A 21,423-nucleotide genomic window follows, 5' to 3' on the forward strand; every position below is an offset into this window, starting at 1 on the left:
CCAGGGACCATAGGGCACTGCTGTTGACCAGGGACCAATAGGGCAGGGACCATAGGACACTACTGTTGACCAGGGACCATAGGGCACTGCTGTTGACCAGGGACCATAGGGCACTGCTGTTGACCAGGGACCATAGGGCACTGCTGTTGACCAGGGACCATAGGGCACTGCTGTTGACCAGGGACCAATAGGGCACTGCTGTTGACCAGGGACCAATAGGGCACTGCTGTTGACCAGGGACCATAGGGCACTGCTGTTGACCAGGGACCATAGGGCACTGCTGTTGACCAGGGACCATAGGGCACTGCTGTTGACCAGGGACCATAGGGCACTGCTGTTGACCAGGGACCAATAGGGCACTGCTGTTGACCAGGGACCATAGGGCACTGCTATAGACCAGGGACCATAGGGCACTGCTGTTGACCAGGGACCATAGGGCACTGCTGTTGACCAGGGACCATAGGGCACTGCTGTTGACCAGGGACCATAGGGCACTGCTGTTGACCAGGGACCATAGGGCACTGCTGTTGACCAGGGACCATAGGGCACTACTGTTGACCAGGGACCATAGGGCACTGCTGTTGACCAGGGACCATAGGGCACTACTGTTGACCAGGGACCATAGGGCACTGCTGTTGACCAGGGACCATAGGGCACTGCTGTTGTCCAGGGACCATAGGGCACTACTGTTGACCAGGGACCATAGGGCACTACTGTTGACCAGGGACCATAGGGCACTGCTGTTGACCAGGGACCAATAGGGCAGGGACCATAGGACACTACTGTTGACCAGGGACCATAGGGCACTGCTGTTGACCAGGGACCATAGGGCACTACTGTTGACCAGGGACCATAGGGCACTGCTGTTGACCAGGGACCATAGGGCACTGCTGTTGACCAGGGACCATAGGGCACTGCTGTTGACCAGGGACCATAGGGGACTACTGTTGACCAGGGACCATAGGGCACTACTGTTGACCAGGGACCATAGGGCACTGCTGTTGACCAGGGACCAATAGGGCACTGCTGTTGACCAGGGACCATAGGGCACTACTGCTGACCAGGGACCATAGGGCACTGCTGTTGACCAGGGACCATAGGGCACTACTGTTGACCAGGGACCATAGGGCACTGCTGTTGACCAGGGACCATAGGGCACTGCTGTTGACCAGGGACCATAGGGCACTGCTGTTGACCAGGGACCATAGGGCACTACTGTTGACCAGGGACCATAGGGCACTACTGTTGACCAGGGACCATAGGGCACTGCTGTTGACCAGGGACCAATAGGGCACTGCTGTTGACCAGGGACCAATAGGGCACTGCTGTTGTCCATATACAGTAGAGAGGCTCTATACAGTAGAGGTTATATACAGTAGAGAGGCTATATACAGTAGAGGTTATATACAGTAGAGAGGTTATATACAGTAGAGGGGCTATATACAGTAGAGGGGCTATATACAGTAGAGAGGTTATATACAGTAGAGGTTATTTACAGTAGAGAGGTTATATACAGTAGAGGTTATATACAGTAGAGAGGCTATATACAGTAGAGAGGCTCTATACAGTAGAGGTTATATACAGTAGAGGGGCTATATACAGTAGAGGGGCTATATACAGTAGAGAGGTTATATACAGTAGAGGGGCTATATACAGTAGAGGGGCTATATACAGTAGAGAGGTTATATACAGTAGAGGGGCTATATACAGTAGAGAGGTTATATACAGTAGAGGGGCTATATACAGTAGAGAGGTTATATACAGTAGAGGGGCTATATACAGTAGAGAGGTTATATACAGTAGAGGGGCTCTATACAGTAGAGGTTATATACAGTAGATAGGCTCTATACAGTAGGGAGGCTCTATACAGTAGAGAGGTTATATACAGTAGAGAGGTTATATACAGTAGAGAGGCTATATACAGTTGTGAGGCTCTATACATTAGAGAGGCTCTATACAGTAGGGAGGCTCTATACAGTAGAGAGGTTATATACAGTAGAGGTTATATACAGTAGAGAGGCTATATACAGTAGAGGCTATATACAGTAGAGAGGTTATATAGAGTAGAGAGGCTATATACAGTAGAGAGGCTATATAGTGTAGGGAGGCTCTATACAGTAGAGAGGTTATATACAGTAGAGGTTATATACAGTAGAGAGGCTATATACAGTAGAGGCTATATACAGTAGAGAGGCTCTATACAGTAGAGAGGCTATATACAGTAGAGAGGTTATATAGAGTAGAGAGGCTATATACAGTAGAGAGGCTATATAGAGTAGAGAGGCTTCATACAGTAGAGAGGCTATATACAGTAGAGAGGCTTTATACATTTACATTTACATTTAAGTCATTTGGCAGACGCTCTTATCCAGAGCGACTTACAAATTGGTGCATTCACCTTATGACATCCAGTGGAACAGTCACTTTACAATAGTGCATCTAAATCTTAAAGGGGAGGGGGGTGAGAGGGATTACTTATCCTATCCTAGGTATTCCTTAAAGAGGTGGGGTTTCAGGTGTCTCCGGAAGGTGGTGATTGACTCCGCTGTCCTGGCGTCGTGAGGGAGTTTGTTCCACCATTGGGGGGCCAGAGCAGCGAACAGTTTTGACTGGGCTGAGCGGGAGCTGTACTTCCTCAGTGGTAGGGAGGCGAGCAGGCCAGAGGTGGATGAACGCAGTGCCCTTGTTTGGGTGTAGGGCCTGATCAGAGCCTGGAGGTACTGAGGTGCCATTCCCCTCACAGCTCCGTAGGCAAGCACCATGGTCTTGTAGCGGATGCGAGCTTCAACTGGAAGCCAGTGGAGAGAACGGAGGAGCGGGGTGACGTGAGAGAACTTGGGAAGGTTGAACACCAGACGGGCTGCGGCGTTCTGGATGAGTTGAAGGGGTTTAATGGCACAGGCAGGGAGCCCAGCCAACAGCGAGTTGCAGTAATCCAGACGGGAGATGACAAGTGCCTGGATTAGGACCTGCGCCGCTTCCTGTGTGAGACAGGGTCGTACTCTGCGGATGTTGTAGAGCATGAACCTACAGGAACGGGCCACCGCCTTGATGTTGGTTGAGAACGACAGGGTGTTGTCCAGGATCACGCCAAGGTTCTTGGCGCTCTGGGAGGAGGACACAATGGAGTTGTCAACCGTGATGGCGAGATCATGGAACGGGCAGTCCTTCCCCGGGAGGAAGAGCAGCTCCGTCTTGCCGAGGTTCAGCTTGAGGTGGTGATCCGTCATCCACACTGATATGTCTGCCAGACATGCAGAGATGCGATTCGCCACCTGGTCATCAGAAGGGGGAAAGGAGAAGATTAATTGTGTGTCGTCTGCATAGCAATGATAGGAGAGACCATGTGAGGTTATGACAGAGCCAAGTGACTTGGTGTATAGCGAGAATAGGAGAGGGCCAAGAACAGAGCCCTGGGGGACACCAGTGGTGAGAGCGCGTGGTGAGGAGACAGATTCTCGCCACGCCACCTGGTAGGAACGGCCTGTCAGGTAGGACGCAATCCAAGCGTGGGCCGCGCCGGAGATGCCCAACTCGGAGAGGGTGGAGAGGAGGATCTGATGGTTCACAGTATCGAAGGCAGCCGATAGATCTAGAAGGATGAGAGCAGAGGAGAGAGAGTTAGCTTTAGCAGTGCGGAGCGCCTCCGTGATACAGAGGAGAGCAGTCTCAGTTGAATGACTAGTCTTGAAACCTGACTGATTTGGATCAAGAAGGTCATTCAGAGAGAGATAGCGGGAGAGCTGGCCAAGGACGGCACGTTCAAGAGTTTTGGAGAGAAAAGAAAGAAGGGATACTGGTCTGTAATTGTTGACATCGGAGGGATCGAGTGTAGGTTTTTTCAGAAGGGGTGCAACTCTCGCTCTCTTGAAGACGGAAGGGACATAGCCAGCGGTCAGGGATGAGTTGATGAGCGAGGTGAGGTAAGGGAGAAGGTCTCCGGAAATGGTCTGGAGAAGAGAGGAGGGGATAGGGTCAAGCGGGCAGGTTGTTGGGCGGCCGGCCGTCACAAGACGCGAGATTTCATCTGGAGAGAGAGGGGAGAAAGAGGTCAGAGCACAGGGTAGGGCAGTGTGAGCAGAACCAGCGGTGCCGTTTGACTTAGCAAACGAGGATCGGATGTCGTCGACCTTCTTTTCAAAATGGTTGACGAAGTCATCTGCAGAGAGGGAGGAGGGGGGAGGGGGAGGAGGATTCAGGAGGGAGGAGAAGGTGGCAAAGAGCTTCCTAGGGTTAGAGGCAGATGCTTGGAATTTAGCGTGGTAGAAAGTGGCTTTAGCAGCAGAGACAGAGGAGGAAAATGTAGAGAGGAGGGAGTGAAAGGATGCCAGGTCCGCAGGGAGGCGAGTTTTCCTCCATTTCCGCTCGGCTGCCCGGAGCCCTGTTCTGTGAGCTCGCAATGAGTCATCGAGCCACGGAGCGGGAGGGGAGGACCGAGCCGGCCTGGAGGATAGGGGACATAGAGAGTCAAAGGATGCAGAGAGGGAGGAGAGGAGGGTTGAGGAGGCAGAATCAGGAGATAGGTTGGAGAAGGTTTGAGCGGAGGGAAGAGATGATAGGATGGAAGAGGAGAGAGTAGCGGGGGAGAGAGAGCAAAGGTTGGGACGGCGCGATACCATCCGAGTAGGGGCAGTGTGGGAGGTGTTGGATGAGAGTGAGAGGGAAAAGGATACAAGGTAGTGGTCGGAGACTTGGAGGGGAGTTGCAATGAGGTTAGTGGAAGAACAGCATCTAGTAAAGATGAGGTCGAGCGTATTGCCTGCCTTGTGAGTAGGGGGAAGGTGAGAGGGTGAGGTCAAAAGAGGAGAGGAGTGGAAAGAAGGAGGCAGAGAGGAAAGAGTCAAAGGTAGACGTGGGGAGGTTAAAGTCGCCCAGAACTGTGAGAGGTGAGCCGTCCTCAGGAAAGGAGCTTATCAAGGCATCAAGCTCATTGATGAACTCTCCGAGGGAACCTGGAGGGCGATAAATGATAAGGATGTTAAGCTTGAAAGGGCTGGTAACTGTGACAGCATGGAATTCAAAGGAGGCGATAGACAGATGGGTAAGGGGAGAAAGAGAGAATGACCACTTGGGAGAGATGAGGATCCCGGTGCCACCACCCCGCTGACCAGAAGCTCTCGGGTGTGCGAGAACACGTGGGCGGATGAAGAGAGAGCAGTAGGAGTAGCAGTGTTGTCTGTGGTGATCCATGTTTCCGTCAGTGCCAAGAAGTCGAGGGACTGGAGGGAGGCATAGGCTGAGATGAACTCTGCCTTGTTGACCGCAGATTGGCAGTTCCAGAGGCTACCGGAGACCTGAAACTCCACGTGGGTCGTGTGCGCTGGGACCACCAGAGTAGGGTGGCCGCGGCCACGCGGTGTGGAGCGTTTGTATGGTCTGTGCAGAGAGGAGAGAACAGGGATAAACAGACACATAGTTGACAGGCTACAGAAGAGGCTACGCTAATGCAAAGGAGATTGGAATGACAAGTGGACTACACGTCTCGAATGTTCAGAAAGTTAAGCTACGTAGCAAGAATCTTATTGACTAAAATGATTAAAATGATACAGTACTGCTGAAGTAGGCTAGCTGGCAGTGGCTGCGTTGTTGACACTACACTAATCAAGTCGTTCCGTTGAGTGTAATAGTTTCTGCAGTGTTGCTATTCGGGGCTAGCTGGCTAGCTAGCAGTGTTGTTTACGTTACGTTGCGTAAAAGAACGACAATAGCTGGCTAGCTAACCTAGAAAATCGCTCTAGACTACACAATTATCTTTGATACAAAGACGGCTATGTAGCTAGCTATGTAGCTAGCTACGATCAAACAAATCAAACCGTTGTACTGTAATGAAATGAAGTGAAAATGTGATACTACCTGTGAATGCGACCGGGTTGTTGAGTTCTATTCAGAAGACGTTGGCTAGCGTTGGCTAGCTAGCAGAGTCTCCTACGTTAAGGACGACAAATAGCTGGCTAGCTAACCTCGGTAAATTAAGATAATCACTCTAAGACTACACACTCTAAACCTAAACAACACAATTATCTTGGATATGAAGATACGAAGACAGCAAAGACAGCTATGTAGCTAGCTAACACTACACTAATCAAGTCGTTCAGTTGAGTGTAATAGTTTTCCCAGTGCAGCTAATCAGTGGACGTTAGCTAGCTGGCTAGTGAAGACTACTTTAGGACGGCGAGATACGATAATTACGCAATTATCTTTGATACAAAGACGGCTATGTAGCTAGCTGAGAAGAAATTGCTAAGATTAGACAAATCAAACCGTTGTGCTATAATGAAATATAATGAAATGTAATGAAAAAGTTATACTACCCGCGGGAGCGAAGTGCCGATGCGACCACTCGCTCCAACCCAACAGTAGAGAGGTTATATACAGTAGAGGTTATATACAGTAGAGAGGCTTTATACAGTAGAGGCTATATACAGTAGAGAGGCTCTATACAGTAGAGAGGCTATATACAGTAGAGAGGCTCTATACAGTAGAGAGGCTTTATACAGTAGAGAGGCTTTATACAGTAGAGAGGCTCTATACAGTAGAGAGGCTATATACAGTAGAGAGGCTCTATACAGTAGAGAGGCTTTATACAGTAGAGAGGCTATATACAGTAGAGAGGCTCTATACAGTAGAGAGGCTTTATACAGTAGAGAGGCTTTATACAGTAGAGAGGCTATATACAGTAGAGAGGCTTTATACAGTAGAGAGGCTTTATACAGTAGAGAGGCTTTATACAGTGGAGAGGCTCTATACAGTAGAGAGGTTATATACAGTAGAGAGGCTATATACAGTAGAGAGGCTATATACAGTAGAGAGGCTATATACAGTAGAGAGGCTCTATACAGTAGAGAGGCTATAGCCACTAGGCTACCCTGCCGCCCCGGTCCCTATGTAGGGAATATGGAGCCATTTGGGACACAAGAAACTACGCCTTAGCTGTTATAAAACCTTTTGTACTAATTTTGATTTAAACAGCTAGATGTATATTTGTTCCTACTTTGACACCATATCCCACATTGGGAAATAGGACAGGACATGGAACATTAGCGCTGCTTCCTGTCACAGATAGGAAGTGCCCTAAGCTAGTATAAATCCCTGCTTCAGCCGGACCTGGAGCTGAGGTCCACACCTGGTCTTTGACAGGGCTTGTCCGGTGAAATGGAATCAAGACAACAGTAACTAAACTGGAAACCACAAACCCTGTCTATATAGAACCCCAACCCTGTACCCCAACCCTGTCTATATAGAACCCCAACCCTGTCTATATAGAACCACAACCCTGTACCCCAACCCTGTCTATATAGAACCCCAACCCTGTCTATATAGAACCACAAACCCTGTCTATATAGAACCACAAACCCTGTCTATATAGAACCACAAACCCTGTCTATATAGAACCCCAACCCTGTCTATATAGAACCCCAACCCTGTCTATATAGAACCACAACCCTGTCTATATAGAACCACAACCCTGTACCACAAACCCTGTCTATATAGTACCCCATCCCTGTCTATATAGAACCACAACCCTGTACCACAAACCCTGTCTATATAGAACCCCAACCCTGTCTATATAGAACCCCAACCCTGTACCCAAATAAAATTTGATTTGACCCTGTCTATATAGAACCCCAACACTGTCTATATAGAACCCCAACCCTGTCTATATAGAACCACAACCCTGTCTATATAGTACCCCAACCCTGTCTATATAGTACCCCAACACTGTCTATATAGAACTCCAACCCTGTACCCCATCCCTGTCTATATATAACCCCAACACTGTCTATATAGAACCCCAACCCTGTCTATATAGTACCCCAACCCTGTCTATATAGTACCCCAACCCTGTCTATATAGTATCCCAACCCTGTCTATATAGAACCCCAACACTGTACCCAAACCCTGTCTATATAGTACCCCAACCCTGTCTATATAGTATCCCAACCCTGTCTATATAGAACCCCAACACTGTACCCCAACCCTGTCTATATAGTACCGCAACCCTGTACCCCAACCCTGTCTATATAGCACCCCAACCCTGTCTATATAGTACCCCAACCCTGTCTATATAGTCCCTGTCTATATAGAACCCCAACCCTGTCTATATAGAACCCCAACCCTGTCTATATAGTACCCCAACCCTGTCTATATAGTCCCTGTCTATATAGAACCCCAACCCTGTCTATATAGAACCCCAACCCTGTCTATATAGAACCCCAACCCTGTCTATATAGAACCCCAACCCTGTCTATATAGAACCCCAACCCTGTCTATATAGTACCCCAACCCTGTCTATATAGTACCCCAACCCTGTCTATATAGAACCCCAACCCTGTCTATATAGTACCCCAACCCTGTCTATATAGTCCCTGTCTATATAGAACCCCAACCCTGTCTATATAGAACCCCAACCCTATACCCAAACCCTGCTGTGTGTGTGTTGAGGGGTACTGGTGTGTGTGGAGGGGTGCTGGTGTGTGTGGAGGGGTACTGCTGTGTGTGTGGAGGGGTACTGCTGTGTGTGTGTGTGGAGGGGTACTGGTGTGTGTGTGTGAAGGGGTACTGCTGTGTGTGTGTGTGGAGGGGTACTGGTGTGTGTGTGTGGAGGGGTACTGCTGTGTGTGTGTGGAGGGGTACTGCTGTGTGTGTGTGTGTGTGTGTGTGTGTGTGTGTGTGTGTGTGTGTGTGTGTGTGTGTGTGTGTGTGTGTGTGTGTGTGTGTGTGTGTGTGTGTGTGTGTGTGTGTGTGTGTGTGTGTGTGTGTGGAGGGGTACTGCTGTGTGTGTGTGTGTGGAGGGGTACTGCTGTGTGTGTGTGTGGAGGGGTACTGCTGTGTGTGTGTGTGTGTGTGTGTGTGTGTGTGTGTGTGTGTGTGTGTGTGTGTGTGTGTGTGTGTGTGTGTGTGTGTTCCAGTGTGTGTGTGTGTGCTGGCGGAGGGGTACTGTTCCCATGTGGAGGGGTACTGGTGTGTGTGTGTGGAGGGGTACTGGTGTGTGTGTGTGGAGGGGTACTGGCGTGTGTGTGGAGGGTTACTGCTGTGTGTGTGTGTGTGTGTGTGTGGTGTGTGTGTGTGTGTGTGTGTGTGTAAAGTGTGTGTGTGTGTGTGTGTGTGTGTGTGTGTGTGTGTGTGTGTGTGTGTGTGTGTGTGTGCGTGCGGAGGGGTACTGGTGTGTGTGTGTGGAGGGGTACTGGTGTGTGTGTGTGGAGGGGTACTGGTGTGTGTGTGTGGAGGGGTACTGGTGTGTGTGTGTGGAGGGGTACTGGTGTGTGTGTGTGGAGGGGTACTGGTGTGTGTGTGTGGAGGGGTACTGGTGTGTGTGTCTCCTGTTCCAGCCTCAATCTGCAGCTGGCAGAGTTCCCATGACATCATGCCCCAGCTATGGCCTTTGTCCTGGATGCTGATTGGCAGGTAACTTCACTCCCCTCTCTCCTCCCCTGGTCACAAAGCCTCCCCAACACCCCCCTAAAGCAGGGCATCTCAACCACTTCTGTTGTAATAATATAAAGTTAGCAGTAGCAGAGGCAGAACTAAATCAGACAGGGTAATGTTATAATATCCAGTTAGCAGAGGTAGAACTAAATCAGACAGGGTAATGTTATAATATCCAGTTAGCAGAGGCAGAGCTAAATCAGACAGGGTAATGTTATAATATCCAGTTAGCAGAGGCAGAGCTAAATCAGACAGGGTAATGTATACTATCCAGTCAGCAGAGGTAGAACTAAATCAGACAGGGTAATGTATACTATCCAGTCAGCAGAGGTAGAACTAAATCAGACAGGGTAATGTATACTATCCAGTCAGCAGAGGTAGAACTAAATCTGACAGGGTAATGTTCCTCCAGTCAACAGAGGTAGAACTAAATCAGATAGGGTAATGTTATAATATCCAGTTAGCAGAGGCAGAGCTAAATCAGACCGGGTAATGTTATAATATCCAGTCAGCAGTAGCAGAGGTAGAACTAAATCAGACAGGGTAATGTTATAATATCCAGTTAGCAGAGGCAGAGCTAAATCAGACCGGGTAATGTTATAATATCCAGTAGCAGAGGTAGAACTAAATCAGACAGGGTAATGTTATAATATCCAGTTAGCAGAGGCAGAACTAAATCAGACAGGGTAATGTTATAATATCCAGTTAAATCCAGTTAGCAGAGGCACTAAATCAGACAGGGTAATGTTATAATATCCAGTTAGCAGTAGCAGAGGTAGAACTAAATCAGACAGGGTAATGTTATAATATCCAGTTAGCAGCAGAGGTAGAACTAAATCAGACAGGGTAATGTTATAATATCCAGTCAGCAGAGGCAGAGCTAAATCAGACAGGGTAATGTTATAATATCCAGTTAGCAGAGGCAGAGCTAAATCAGACAGGGTAATGTTATAATATCCAGTTAGCAGAGCAGAGGCAGAGCTAAATCAGATAGGGTAATGTTATAATATCCAGTTAGCAGAGGCAGAGCTAAATCAGACAGGGTAATGTTATAATATCCAGTTAGCAGCAGGAGGTAGAGCTAAATCAGACAGGGTAATGTTATAATATCCAGTTAGCAGCAGCAGAGGTAGAACTAAATCAGACAGGGTAATGTTATAATATCCAGTCAGCAGCAGCAGAGGTAGAACTAAATCAGACAGGGTAATGTTATAATATCCAGTCAGCAGAGCAGAGGTAGAACTAAATCAGACAGGGTAATGTTATAATATCCAGTCAGCAGTAGCAGAGGCAGAACTAAATCAGACAGGGTAATGTATACTATCCAGTCAGCAGAGGTAGAACTAAATCAGACCGGGTAATGTTATAATATCCAGTTAGCAGAGGCAGAGCTAAATCAGACAGGGTAATGTTATAATATCCAGTCAGCAGAGGTAGAACTAAATCAGACAGGGTAATGTTATAATATCCAGTTAGCAGAGGCAGAGCTAAATCAGACAGGGTAATGTTATAATATCCAGTCAGCAGTAGCTGACTGATGCTGAGAGCTAGCCAATCATCTCTGGTGATGCTGAGAGCTAGCCAATCATCTCTGGTGATGCTGAGAGCTAGCCAATCATCTCTGGTGATGCTGAGAGCTAGCCAATCATCTCTGGTGATGCTGAGAGCTAGCCAATCATCTATGGCAAAATTGAGAGCTAGCCAATCATCATTGGTAATATTGAGAGCCAATACTCCACTCCACTCCTCTCCTCTCCTCTCCTCTGATCTCCTCTCCTCTCCTCTGATCTCCCTCTCCTCTCCTCTCCTCTCCCTCTCTCTCCTCTCCTCTCCTCCTCTCCTCTCCTCTCCTCTCCTCCTCTCCCTCTCCTCTCTCTCTCCTTTGATCTCTCCTCTCCTCTCCTCTCCCTCTCCTCTCCCTCCTCTCCTCTCCTCTCCTCCCTCTCCTCTCCTCTCCTCTCCTCCTCTCCTCTCCTCTCCTCTCCTCTCCTCTCTCTCCTCTCCTCTCCTCTCCTCTCCTCTCCTCTCCTCTCCTCTCCTCTCCTCTCCTCCTCTCCTCTCCTCTCCTCTCCTCTCCTCTCCTCTCCTCTCCTCTCCTCTCCTCTCCTCTTCTAGTAGACCATTCAAAACAGGGGTAACATGTTAAATGTGTAAATGAAACTCTGGGAGCTGCGTCCTCACCTCTCTGGCAGGTCTTGAAGAAGATGGCGTTGTGAGGTGTCCTCAGGATGATGTTCCCACCGGCGTCCATGACCAGTATGGTGACCTCGAACGCCGCTACGCCATCCTGGTCTCCTAAACACGGGAAGCCCACCTGCACCACTTAAAACACAAGAGAAACATCATGTTACAACGCAGTAATCAGTATGCAAGCTATTATGACTGATTTCAAGCTTTTGTGACTGATTTCAAGCTTATTGATTCCAAGCTTTTATGATTTTCAAGATTATGACTAATTTCAAGCTACTGATTTCAAGCTATTGTGACTGATTCCAAGATATTATGACTGATTTCAAGCTTTTGTGACTGATTTTAAGCTATTGACTGACTGATTTTCAAGCTATTATGACTGATTTCAAGCTATTATGACTGATTTCAAGCTATTATGACTGATTTCAAGCTATTGTGACTGATTTCAAGCTATTATGACTGATTTCAAGCTATTATGACTGATTTCAAGCTATTATGACTAATTTCAAGCTATTATGACTGATTTCAAGCTATTGTGACTAATTTCAAGCTATTGTGACTGATTTCATGACTGATTCCAAGCTTTTATGACTGATTTCAAGCTATTATGACTAATTTCAAGCTATTATGACTGATTTCAAGCTATTGTGACTGATTTCAAGCTATTATGACTGATTTCAAGCTATTATGACTGATTTCAAGCTATTGTGACTGATTTCAAGCTATTATGACTGATTTCAAGCTATTATGACTGATTTCATGACTGATTTCAAGCTGCTGGGCTGGGCTGCTGACTCAAACTCCTCCACTCTTTCCTGCTTGCTGTTCTTCAGTCTTATGTGTTCAATAGACAACAACACTGAGAAGAGGGGTAGCACGGATTCACCAGCTCCTGTCTCACCTGAGGGCTTACGTGGTACAGAGCCCAGGAGAGGAACGTTGACCGTGGGGTTGTCCATGATATCCACATCCATGGAACGCAGTGTCTGGAACTCATAGAAGTACTCTGCCTGCAACACACATGAACAGAGAACAGCTGATGTCTCAGAGAGGTACTGGGCCTGCAACACACATGAATGGAGAACAGCTGATGTCTCAGAGAGGTACTGGGCCTAATTTCATGAACAGAGAACAGCTGATGTCTCAGAGAGGTACTGGGCCTGCAACACACATGAACAGAGAACAGCTGATGTCTCAGAGAGGTACTGGGCCTGCAACACACATGAATGGAGAACAGCTGATGTCTCAGAGAGGTACTGGGCCTGCAACACACATGAATGGAGAATGTCTCAGAGAGGTACAGGGCCTGCAATATTAATGGAGAACATGTCTCAGAGATACTGGGCCTCAACACACATGAATGGAGAACAGCTGATGTCTCAGAGAGGTACTGGGCCTGCAACACACATGAATGGAGAACAGCTGATGTCTCAGAGAGGTACTGGGCCTGCAACACACATGAAGGAGAACAGCTGATGTCTCAGAGAGGTACTTGCACACACATGAATAGCCATGAACACACATGAATGGAGAACAGCTGATGTCTCAGAGAGGTACTGGGCCTGCAACACACATGAATGGAGAACAGCTGATGTCTCAGAGAGGTACTGGGCCTGCAACACACATGAATGGAGAACAGCTGATGTCTCAGAGAGGTACTGATGTCACACATGAATGGAGAACAGCTGATGTCTCAGAGAGGTACTGGGCCTGCAACACACATGAATGGAGAACAGCTGATGTCTCAGAGAGGTACTGGGCCTGCAACACACATGAATGGAGAACAGCTGATGTCTCAGAGAGGTACTGGGCCTGCAACACACATGAATGGAGAACAGCTGATGTCTCAGAGAGGTACTGGGCCTGCAACACACATGAATGGAGAACAGCTGATGTCTCAGAGAGGTACTGGGCCTGCAACACACATGAATGGAGAACAGCTGATGTCTCAGAGAGGTAGGTACTGAATAGAGAACAGCTGTCAACACACATGAATGAATAGAGAACAGCTGATGTCTCAGAGAGGTACTGGGCCTGCAACACACATGAATGGAGAACAGCTGATGTCTCAGAGAGGTACTGGGCCTGCAACACACATGAATAGAGAACAGCTGATGTCTCAGAGAGGTACTGGGCCTGAACACACATGAATGGAGAACAGTCTCAGAGAGGTACTGATGAATGGAGAACTCAGAGAGGTACTGGGCCTGCAACACACATGAATGGAGAACAGCTGATGTCTCAGAGAGGTACTGGGCCTGCAACACACATGAATGGAGAACAGCTGATGTCTCAGAGAGGTACTGGGCCTGCAACACACATGAATAGAGAACAGCTGATGTCTCAGAGAGGTACTGGGCCTGCAACACACATGAATGGAGAACAGCTGATGACCCCGGATGTGTCCGTGCTAGTGTACTTGCATGCATATACATGTTTGTTTGTCGCACAGTGAGCTTGTGTTAGTACACTGTAGCCCTCTCTAAATAATGTCTGTGTGTTGACCCTCCTCTCCCAAAAACACGTGGCACATCTGGTCTCCCTCTCTAAATGACATGTGGTCTCTCTCTCTAAATGACATCTGGTCTCTCTCTCTAAATGACATCTGGTCTCTCTCTCTAAATGACATGTGGTCTCTCTCTCTAAATGACATGTGGTCTCTCTAAATGACACGTGGTCTCTCTCTCTAAATGACATCTGGTCTCTCTCTCTAAATGACATGTGGTCTCTCTCTAAATGACATGTGGTCTCCCTCTCTAAATGACATGTGGTCTCTCTCTCTAAATGACATGTGGTATCTCTCTCTAAATGACATGTGGTATCTGTCTCTAAATGACATGTGGTCTCCCTCTCTAAATGACATGTGGTCTCCCTCTCTAAATGACATGTGGTCTCCCTCTCTAAATGACATGTGGTCTCTCTCTCTAAATGACATGTGGTCTCCCTCTCTAAATGACATGTGGTCTCTCTCTCTAAATGACATGTGGTCTCTCTCTCTAAATGACATGTGGTCTCTCTCTCTAACTGACATGTGGTATCTCTCTCTAAATTACATGTGGTCTCTCTCTCTAAATGACATGTGGTCTCTCTCTCTAAATGACATGTGGTCTCTCTCTCTAAATGACATCTGGTCTCTCTCTCTAAATGACATGTGGTCTCTCTCTAAATGACATGTGGTCTCCCTCTCTAAATGACATGTGGTCTCCCTCTCTAAATGACATGTGATCTCTCTCTCTAAATGACATCTGGTCTCTCTCTCTAAATGACATCTGGTCTCTCTCTCTAAATGACATGTGGTATCTCTCTCTAAATGACATGTGGTCTCTCTCTCTAAATGACATGTGGTCTCTCTCTCTAAATGACATGTGGTCTCTCTCTCTAAATGACATGTGGTATCTCTCTCTCTAAATGACATGTGGTCTCTCTCTCTAAATGACATGTGGTCTCTCTCTCTAAATTACATGTGGTCTCTCTCTCTAAATTACATCTGGTCTCTCTCTCTAAATGACATCTGGTCTCTCTCTCTAAATGACATCTGGTCTCTCTCTCTAAATGACATGTGGTCTCTCTCTCTAAATGACATGTGGTATCTCTCTCTAAATGACATGTGGTATCTGTCTCTAAATGACATGTGGTCTCCCTCTCTAAATGACATGTGGTATCTCTCTCTAAATGACATGTGGTCTCTCTCTCTAAATGACATGTGGTCTCTCTCTCTCTAAATGACATGTGGTCTCCCTCTCTAAATGACATGTGGTCTCCCTCTCTAAATGACATGTGGTCTCTCTCTCTAAATGACATGTGGTCTCCCTCTCTAAATGCCATGTGGTCTCTCTCTCTAAATGACATGTGGTATCTCTCTCTAAATGACATGTGGTCTCTCTCTCTAAATGACATGTGGTCTCTCTCTCTAAATGACATGTGGTCTCTCTCTCTAAATGACATGTGGTCTCTCTCTCTAAATGACATGTGGTCTCTCTCTCTAAATGACATGTGGTCTCTCTCTCTAAATGACATCTGGTCTCTCTCTCTAAATGACATGTGGTCTCTCTCTCTAAATGACATCTGGTCTCTCTCTAAATGACATCTGGTCTCTCTCTCTAAATGACATCTGGTCTCTCTCTCTAAATGACATCTGGTCTCTCTCTCTAAATGACATGTGGTCTCTCTCTCTAAATGACATGTGGTCTCTCTCTCTAAATGACATGTGGTCTCTCTCTCTAAATGACATGTGGTCTCTCTCTAAATGACATGTGGTCTCTCTCTCTAAATGACATGTGGTCTCTCTCTCTAAATGACATGTGGTCTCTCTCTCTAAATGACATCTGGTCTCTCTCTCTAAATGACATGTGGTCTCTCTCTCTAAATGACATCTGGTCTCTCTCTAAATGACATCTGGTCTCTCTCTCTAAATGACATCTGGTCTCTCTCTCTAAATGACATCTGGTCTCTCTCTCTAAATGACATGGGGTCTCTCTCTCTAAATGACATGTGGTCTGACATGTGGTCTCTCTCTCTCTAAATGACATGCGGTCCCTCTCTCTAAATGACATGTGGTCTCTCTCTCTTATTATTTAAATGACATGTGGTCTCTCTGTAAATGACATGTGGTCTCTGTAAATGACATGTGGTCTCTCTCTCTAAACGACATGTGGTCTCTCTCTCTCTAAATGACATGTGGTCTCTCTTTCTCTCTAAATGACATGTGGTCTCTCTCTCTTATTATTTAAATGACATGTGGTCTCTCTGTAAATGACATGTGGTCTCTGTAAATGACATGTGGTCTCTCTCTCTAAATGACATGTGGTCTCTCTCTCTAAATGACATGTGGTCTCTCTCTCTCTAAATTACACGTGGTCTCTCTTTCTCTCTAAATGACATGTGGTCTCTCTCTCTCTCTAAATGACTTGTGGTCTCTCTCTCTAAATGACATGTGGTCTCTCTCTCTAAATGACATGTGGTCTCTCTCTCTCTCTAAATGACATGTGGTCTCTCTCTCTAAATGACATGTGGTCTCTCTCTCTAAATGACATGTTGTCTCTCTTTCTCTCTTGTCAAGTGATTGGGGGAGGCATGACAGAACACACACAGGGATGGGGGGGGAAGAGAGATCCCAGAACAGAGAGATGAAAGAGGGAGAGAGGAAAGGGGAGACTGCGATGTTCCCTCTATGCAGTGAATGCTTCCCAGTGTCAAAGCGTTTGATGAAGGGAAAGGTACACAAGGCGGGCAGAGGAAGAGGAGGCTAATCCTGCAGCTGAATGGTAATAACCAACACAGATAACTCTCCACCATGCAGCCTTTCATGCCCCAGGCTTTTGTTCCTAAGCTTCGCCGGCTGCCTTTGAAGTACAGGGGGTAACAGAACCCAGGAAAGAGAAGGGCCCTCTTTCTGTATCTCGCTCTCCTTCCCTCTCGCTCTCCTTCCCTCTCACTCTCATTCCCTCTCGCTCTCATTCCCTCTCGCTCTCCTCTCTCTCTCTTTCTATCCCTCTCTCTCCTTCCCTCTCGCTCTCATTCCCTCTCTCTCTCTATCCCTCTCTCTCTATCCTTCTCTCTCCTTCCCTCTCTCTCTCTCTCTCTCTCTCTCCTTCCCTCTCTCTCTCTCTCTATATCCTTCTCTCTCCTTCCCCCCCTCTCTCTCTCTCTCTCTCTCTCTATCCTTCTCTCTCCTTCTCTCTCTCTCTCTCTCTCTCTCTCTCTCTATCCCTCTCTCTCCATCCCTCTCTCTCCCCTTCCCTATCTCTCTCTCCTTCCCTATCTCTCTCTCCTTCTCTATATATCCTTCTCTCTCCTTCCTCTCTCTCTCTCTCTCTCTCTCTCTATCCTTCTCTCTCCTTCCCTCTCTCTCTCTCACCTTCCCTATCTCTCTCTCTCTCTCCTTCCCTATCTCTCTCTCTCTCTCATTTACCGACTCAACATACCATTACCGGATTACGATCTCTGTATGTTTTGTGTGTGAGTTTTTGTGTGTGGACGTGTTTAACTATTCTTGTGGGGACCAGAAGTCCCTACATGGTGTGTGTGTGTGTGTGTGTGTGTGTGTGTGTGTGTGTGTGTGTGTGTGTGTGTGTGTGTGTGTGTGTGTGTGTGTGTGTGTGTGTGTGTGTGTGTGTGTGTGTGTGTGTGTGTGTGTGTGTGTGTGTGTGTGTGTGTGTGTGTGTGTGTGTGTGTGTGTGTGTGTGTGTGTGTGTGTGTGTGTGTGTGTAAAGCTCTGGTCCGTTCCGCTCTCTGTAATTTGCTGTCACCAGAGATGATCTCATCAGGAAGAGAAATTGGTCATTACTTTGACTGAAATAAGTTTACAGTTTATTATGGATGTCAACACACTTGTTGCAGTCTCCCACAATAGGTGTTTATGTATGTGGATTCCTTGTTTTTACTGATAAGAGAATTCTCCCATCCATGAACACCCCTCCTCACAAACCACTAGCTCAATCTGAAGAAGAAGAAGACAGAGAAGACAATGAAGGAAAGAATTGAGAAGAAACAATAAGAATCTAAAAGAATAAGGGGGAGAAGAGGAGGCTGAAGAGGAGAAGAGGGTGAGGAGGAGAAGAGGGTAAAGAGGAGGAGAAGAGGGTGAAGAGGAGGAGAAGAGGGTAAAGAGGAGGAGAAGAGGGTGAAGAGGAGGAGAAGAGGGTAAAGAGGAGGAGAAGAGGGTGAAGAGGAGGAGAAGAGGGTAAAGAAGAGGAGAAGAGGAGGCTGAAGAGGAGAAGAGGGTGAGGAGGAGAAGAGGGTAAAGAGGAGGAGAAGAGGGTGAAGAGGAGGAGAAGAGGGTAAAGAGGAGGAGAAGAGGGTGAAGAGGAGGAGAAGAGGGTAAAGAGGAGGAGAAGAGGGTGAAGAGGAGGAGAAGAGGGTAAAGAAGAGGAGAAGAGGAGGCTGAAGAGGAGAAGAGGGTGAGGAGGAGAAGAGGGTAAAGAGGAGGAGAAGAGGGTGAAGAGGAGGAGAAGAGGGTAAAGAAGAGGAGAAGGGGAGGAGAAGGGGTTGAAGAGGAGGAGAAGAGGAGGAGAAGGGGGTGAGGAGGAGGAGAAGAGGGTAAAGAGGAGAAGAGGGTAAAGAGGAGGAGAGGGGGTGAAGAGGAGGAGAAGAGGGTAAAGAGGAGGAGAAGAGGGTGAAGAGGAGGAGAAGAGGAGGAGAAGGGGGTGAAGAGGAGGAGAAGAGGGTAAAGAGGAGGAGAAGAGGGTGAAGAGGAGGAGAAGAGGAGGAGAAGGGGGTGAAGAGGAGGAGAAGAGGAGGAGAAGGGGGTGAAGAGGTTGAGAAGAGGGTAAAGAGGAGAAGAGGGTAAAGAGGTGGAGAAGAGGGTGAAGAGGAGGAGAAGAGGAGGAGAAGGGGGGTGAAGAAGAGAAGAGGAGAAGAGGAGGAGAAGGGGGTGAAGAGGAGGAGAAGAGGAGGAGAAGAGGGTAAAGAGGAGGAGAAGAGGGGGAGAAGGGGGTGAAGAGGAGGAAAAGAGGAGGAGAAGGGGGTGAAGAGGAGGAGAAGGGGGTGAAGAGGAGGAGAAGAGGAGGAGAAGAGGGTAAAGAGGAGGAGAAGAGGAGAAGGGGGTGAAGAGGAGGAGAAGAGGGTAAAGAGGAGGAGAAGAGGGTGAAGAGGAGGAGAAGGGGGTGAAGAGGAGGATAAGAGGAGGAGAAGGGGTTGAAGAGGAGGAGAAGAGGGTAAAGAGGAGAAGAGGGTAAAGAGGTGGAGAAGAGGATGAGAAGAGGGCGAAGAGGAGGAGAAGAGGGTAAAGAGGAGGAGAAGAGGGTGAAGAGGAGGAGAAGAGGGTGAAGAGGAGGAGAAGAGGGTAAAGAGGAGGAGAAGAGGGTGAAGAGGAGGAGAAGAGGGTAAAGAAGAGGAGAAGAGGGTAAAGAAGAGGAGAAGAGGGTAAAGAGGAGGAGAAGAGGGTAAAGAGGAGGAGAAGGTGAAGAGGAGGAGAAGGGGATAAGGAGGAGGAGAAGGTGAAGCAGAGGAGGTGAAGAGGGTAAAGAGGAGGAGAAGAGGGTGAAGAGGAGGAGAAGGGGGTAAAGAGGAGGAGAAGAGAGTGAAGAGGAGGAGAAGAGGGTGAAGGGGAGGAGAAGAGGGTAAAGAAAAGGAGAAGAGGGTAAAGAAGAGGAGAAGAGGGTAAAGAGGAGGAGAAGAGGGTAAAGAGGAGGAGAAGGTGAAGAGGAGGAGAAGGGGATAAGGAGGAGGAGAAGGTGAAGAGGAGGAGGTGAAGAGGGTAAAGAGGAGGAGAAGAGGGTGAAGAGGAGGAGAAGGGGGTAAAGAGGAGGAGAAGAGAGTGAAGAGGAGGAGAAGAGGGTGAAGGGGAGGAGAAGGGGGTGAAGAGGAGGAGGGGAAGAGAGTGAAGAGGAGGAGGAGAGGGTAAAGAGGAGGAGAAGAGTGTAAAAAGGAGAAGAGGGTAAAGAGTAGGGGAAGGTGAAGAGGAGGAGAAGAGGATAAAGAGGAGGAGAAGGTGAAGAGGAGGAGAAGGTGAAGATGGTGAAGAGGAGGAGAAGAGGGAGAAGAGGAGGAGAAGAGGGTGAAGTGGAGGAGAAGAGTGTGAAGAGGAGGAGAAGAGGGAGAAGAGGGTGAAGAGGAGGAGAAGAGGGTGAAGAGGAGGAGAATAGGGTGAAGGGGAGGAGGAGAAGAGAGTGAAGAGGAGGAGAAGAGGGTAAAGAGGAGGAGAAGAGAGTGAAGAGGAGGAGAAGAGGGTGAAGAGGAGGAGAATAGGGTGAAGAGGAGGAGAAGAGAGTGAAGAGGAGGAGAAGAGGGTGAAGAGGAGGAGAATAGGGTGAAGAGGAGGAGGAGAAGAGAGTGAAGAGGAGGAGAATAGGGTGAAGAGGAGGATGAGAAGAGAGTGAAGAGGAGGAGGAGAGGGTGGAGAAGAGGAGAAGAGTGTAAAGAGGAGGAGAAGAGGGTAAAGAGGAGGAGTGGGTTAACTGGTCTAGGAACAGTGGGTTAACGGCCTAGGAACAGTGGGTTAACGGTCTAGGAACAGTGGGTTAACTGGCCTAGGAACAGTGGGTTAACTGGCTAGGAACAGTGGGTTAACGGTCTAGGAACAGTGGGTTAACTGGCTAGGAACAGTGGGTTAATGGTCTAGGAACAGTGGGTTAACGGTCTAGGAACAGTGGGTTAACTGGCTAGGAACAGTGGGTTATCTGGTCTAGGAACAGTGGGTTAACGGTCTAGGAACAGTGGGTTAACTGGCTAGGAACAGTGGGTTAATGGTCTAGGAACAGTGGGTTAACGGTCTAGGAACAGTGGGTTAACTGGCCTAGGAACAGTGGGTTAACTGGTCTAGGAACAGTGGGTTAACGGTCTAGGAACAGTGGGTTAACGGTCTAGGAACAGTGGGGTTAACTGCCTTGTTCAGGGGCAGAACGACAGATTTTTACCGTGTCAGCTCGGGGATTCGAACTTGCAACCTTCCGTCAACTTACCTGGTAAAATAACAGATAAATAAATAGGTCTAGGTTGCGGGCCCGACTGTTTTCTATACTGAGTATTGCCACTCCAGACAGTCTTTCCAGAGAACATTGTGTATTATAGGTCCATTGGGCTGTACACAATTTAAAAGTTAGTCTTGAATGATGCATGCCAAGATGTACCAGAGATAAGGGACTGTTGATATTGCAACCACACAACTCAAACATCGGTTCATCGGTATGAAACCAAATCGTTTTTTTTTTTTTTTTGGTGGTGGTTCAGTCCCTCAAGAACTGTTGTCTGATAATCTGTGTGCATCTGCCAATTTATTGTCTTGTCCAGTATCCACATGACCTGTCCCCAGAGCTTCCTATACGGTTCATGTATTTCCATAACGTGTTGAGACCAGCAATTAAGGAG

At 47.7% G+C, this 21,423-nt stretch overlaps 1 protein-coding gene across 1 annotated transcript in view; it reads right to left on the bottom strand.

Moving 5' to 3' along the window:
• The window catches only part of wif1 (wnt inhibitory factor 1), a 65,445-nt gene that overhangs the window by 30,995 nt on the left and 13,027 nt on the right, over positions 1 to 21,423 (bottom strand). The window contains exons 3-4 of the mRNA XM_046335619.1: positions 12,518 to 12,626; positions 11,608 to 11,748 (exon numbers count right to left, since the gene is read on the bottom strand). Coding sequence (XP_046191575.1) covers positions 11,608 to 11,748; positions 12,518 to 12,626 — 250 coding nt within the window. The remainder of the gene's footprint in view (positions 1 to 11,607; positions 11,749 to 12,517; positions 12,627 to 21,423) is intronic.

Source organism: Oncorhynchus gorbuscha, unplaced genomic scaffold (assembly GCF_021184085.1).
Source record: "Oncorhynchus gorbuscha isolate QuinsamMale2020 ecotype Even-year unplaced genomic scaffold, OgorEven_v1.0 Un_scaffold_797, whole genome shotgun sequence".
In the NCBI taxonomy this organism is placed as follows: Eukaryota; Metazoa; Chordata; class Actinopteri; order Salmoniformes; family Salmonidae; genus Oncorhynchus; species Oncorhynchus gorbuscha.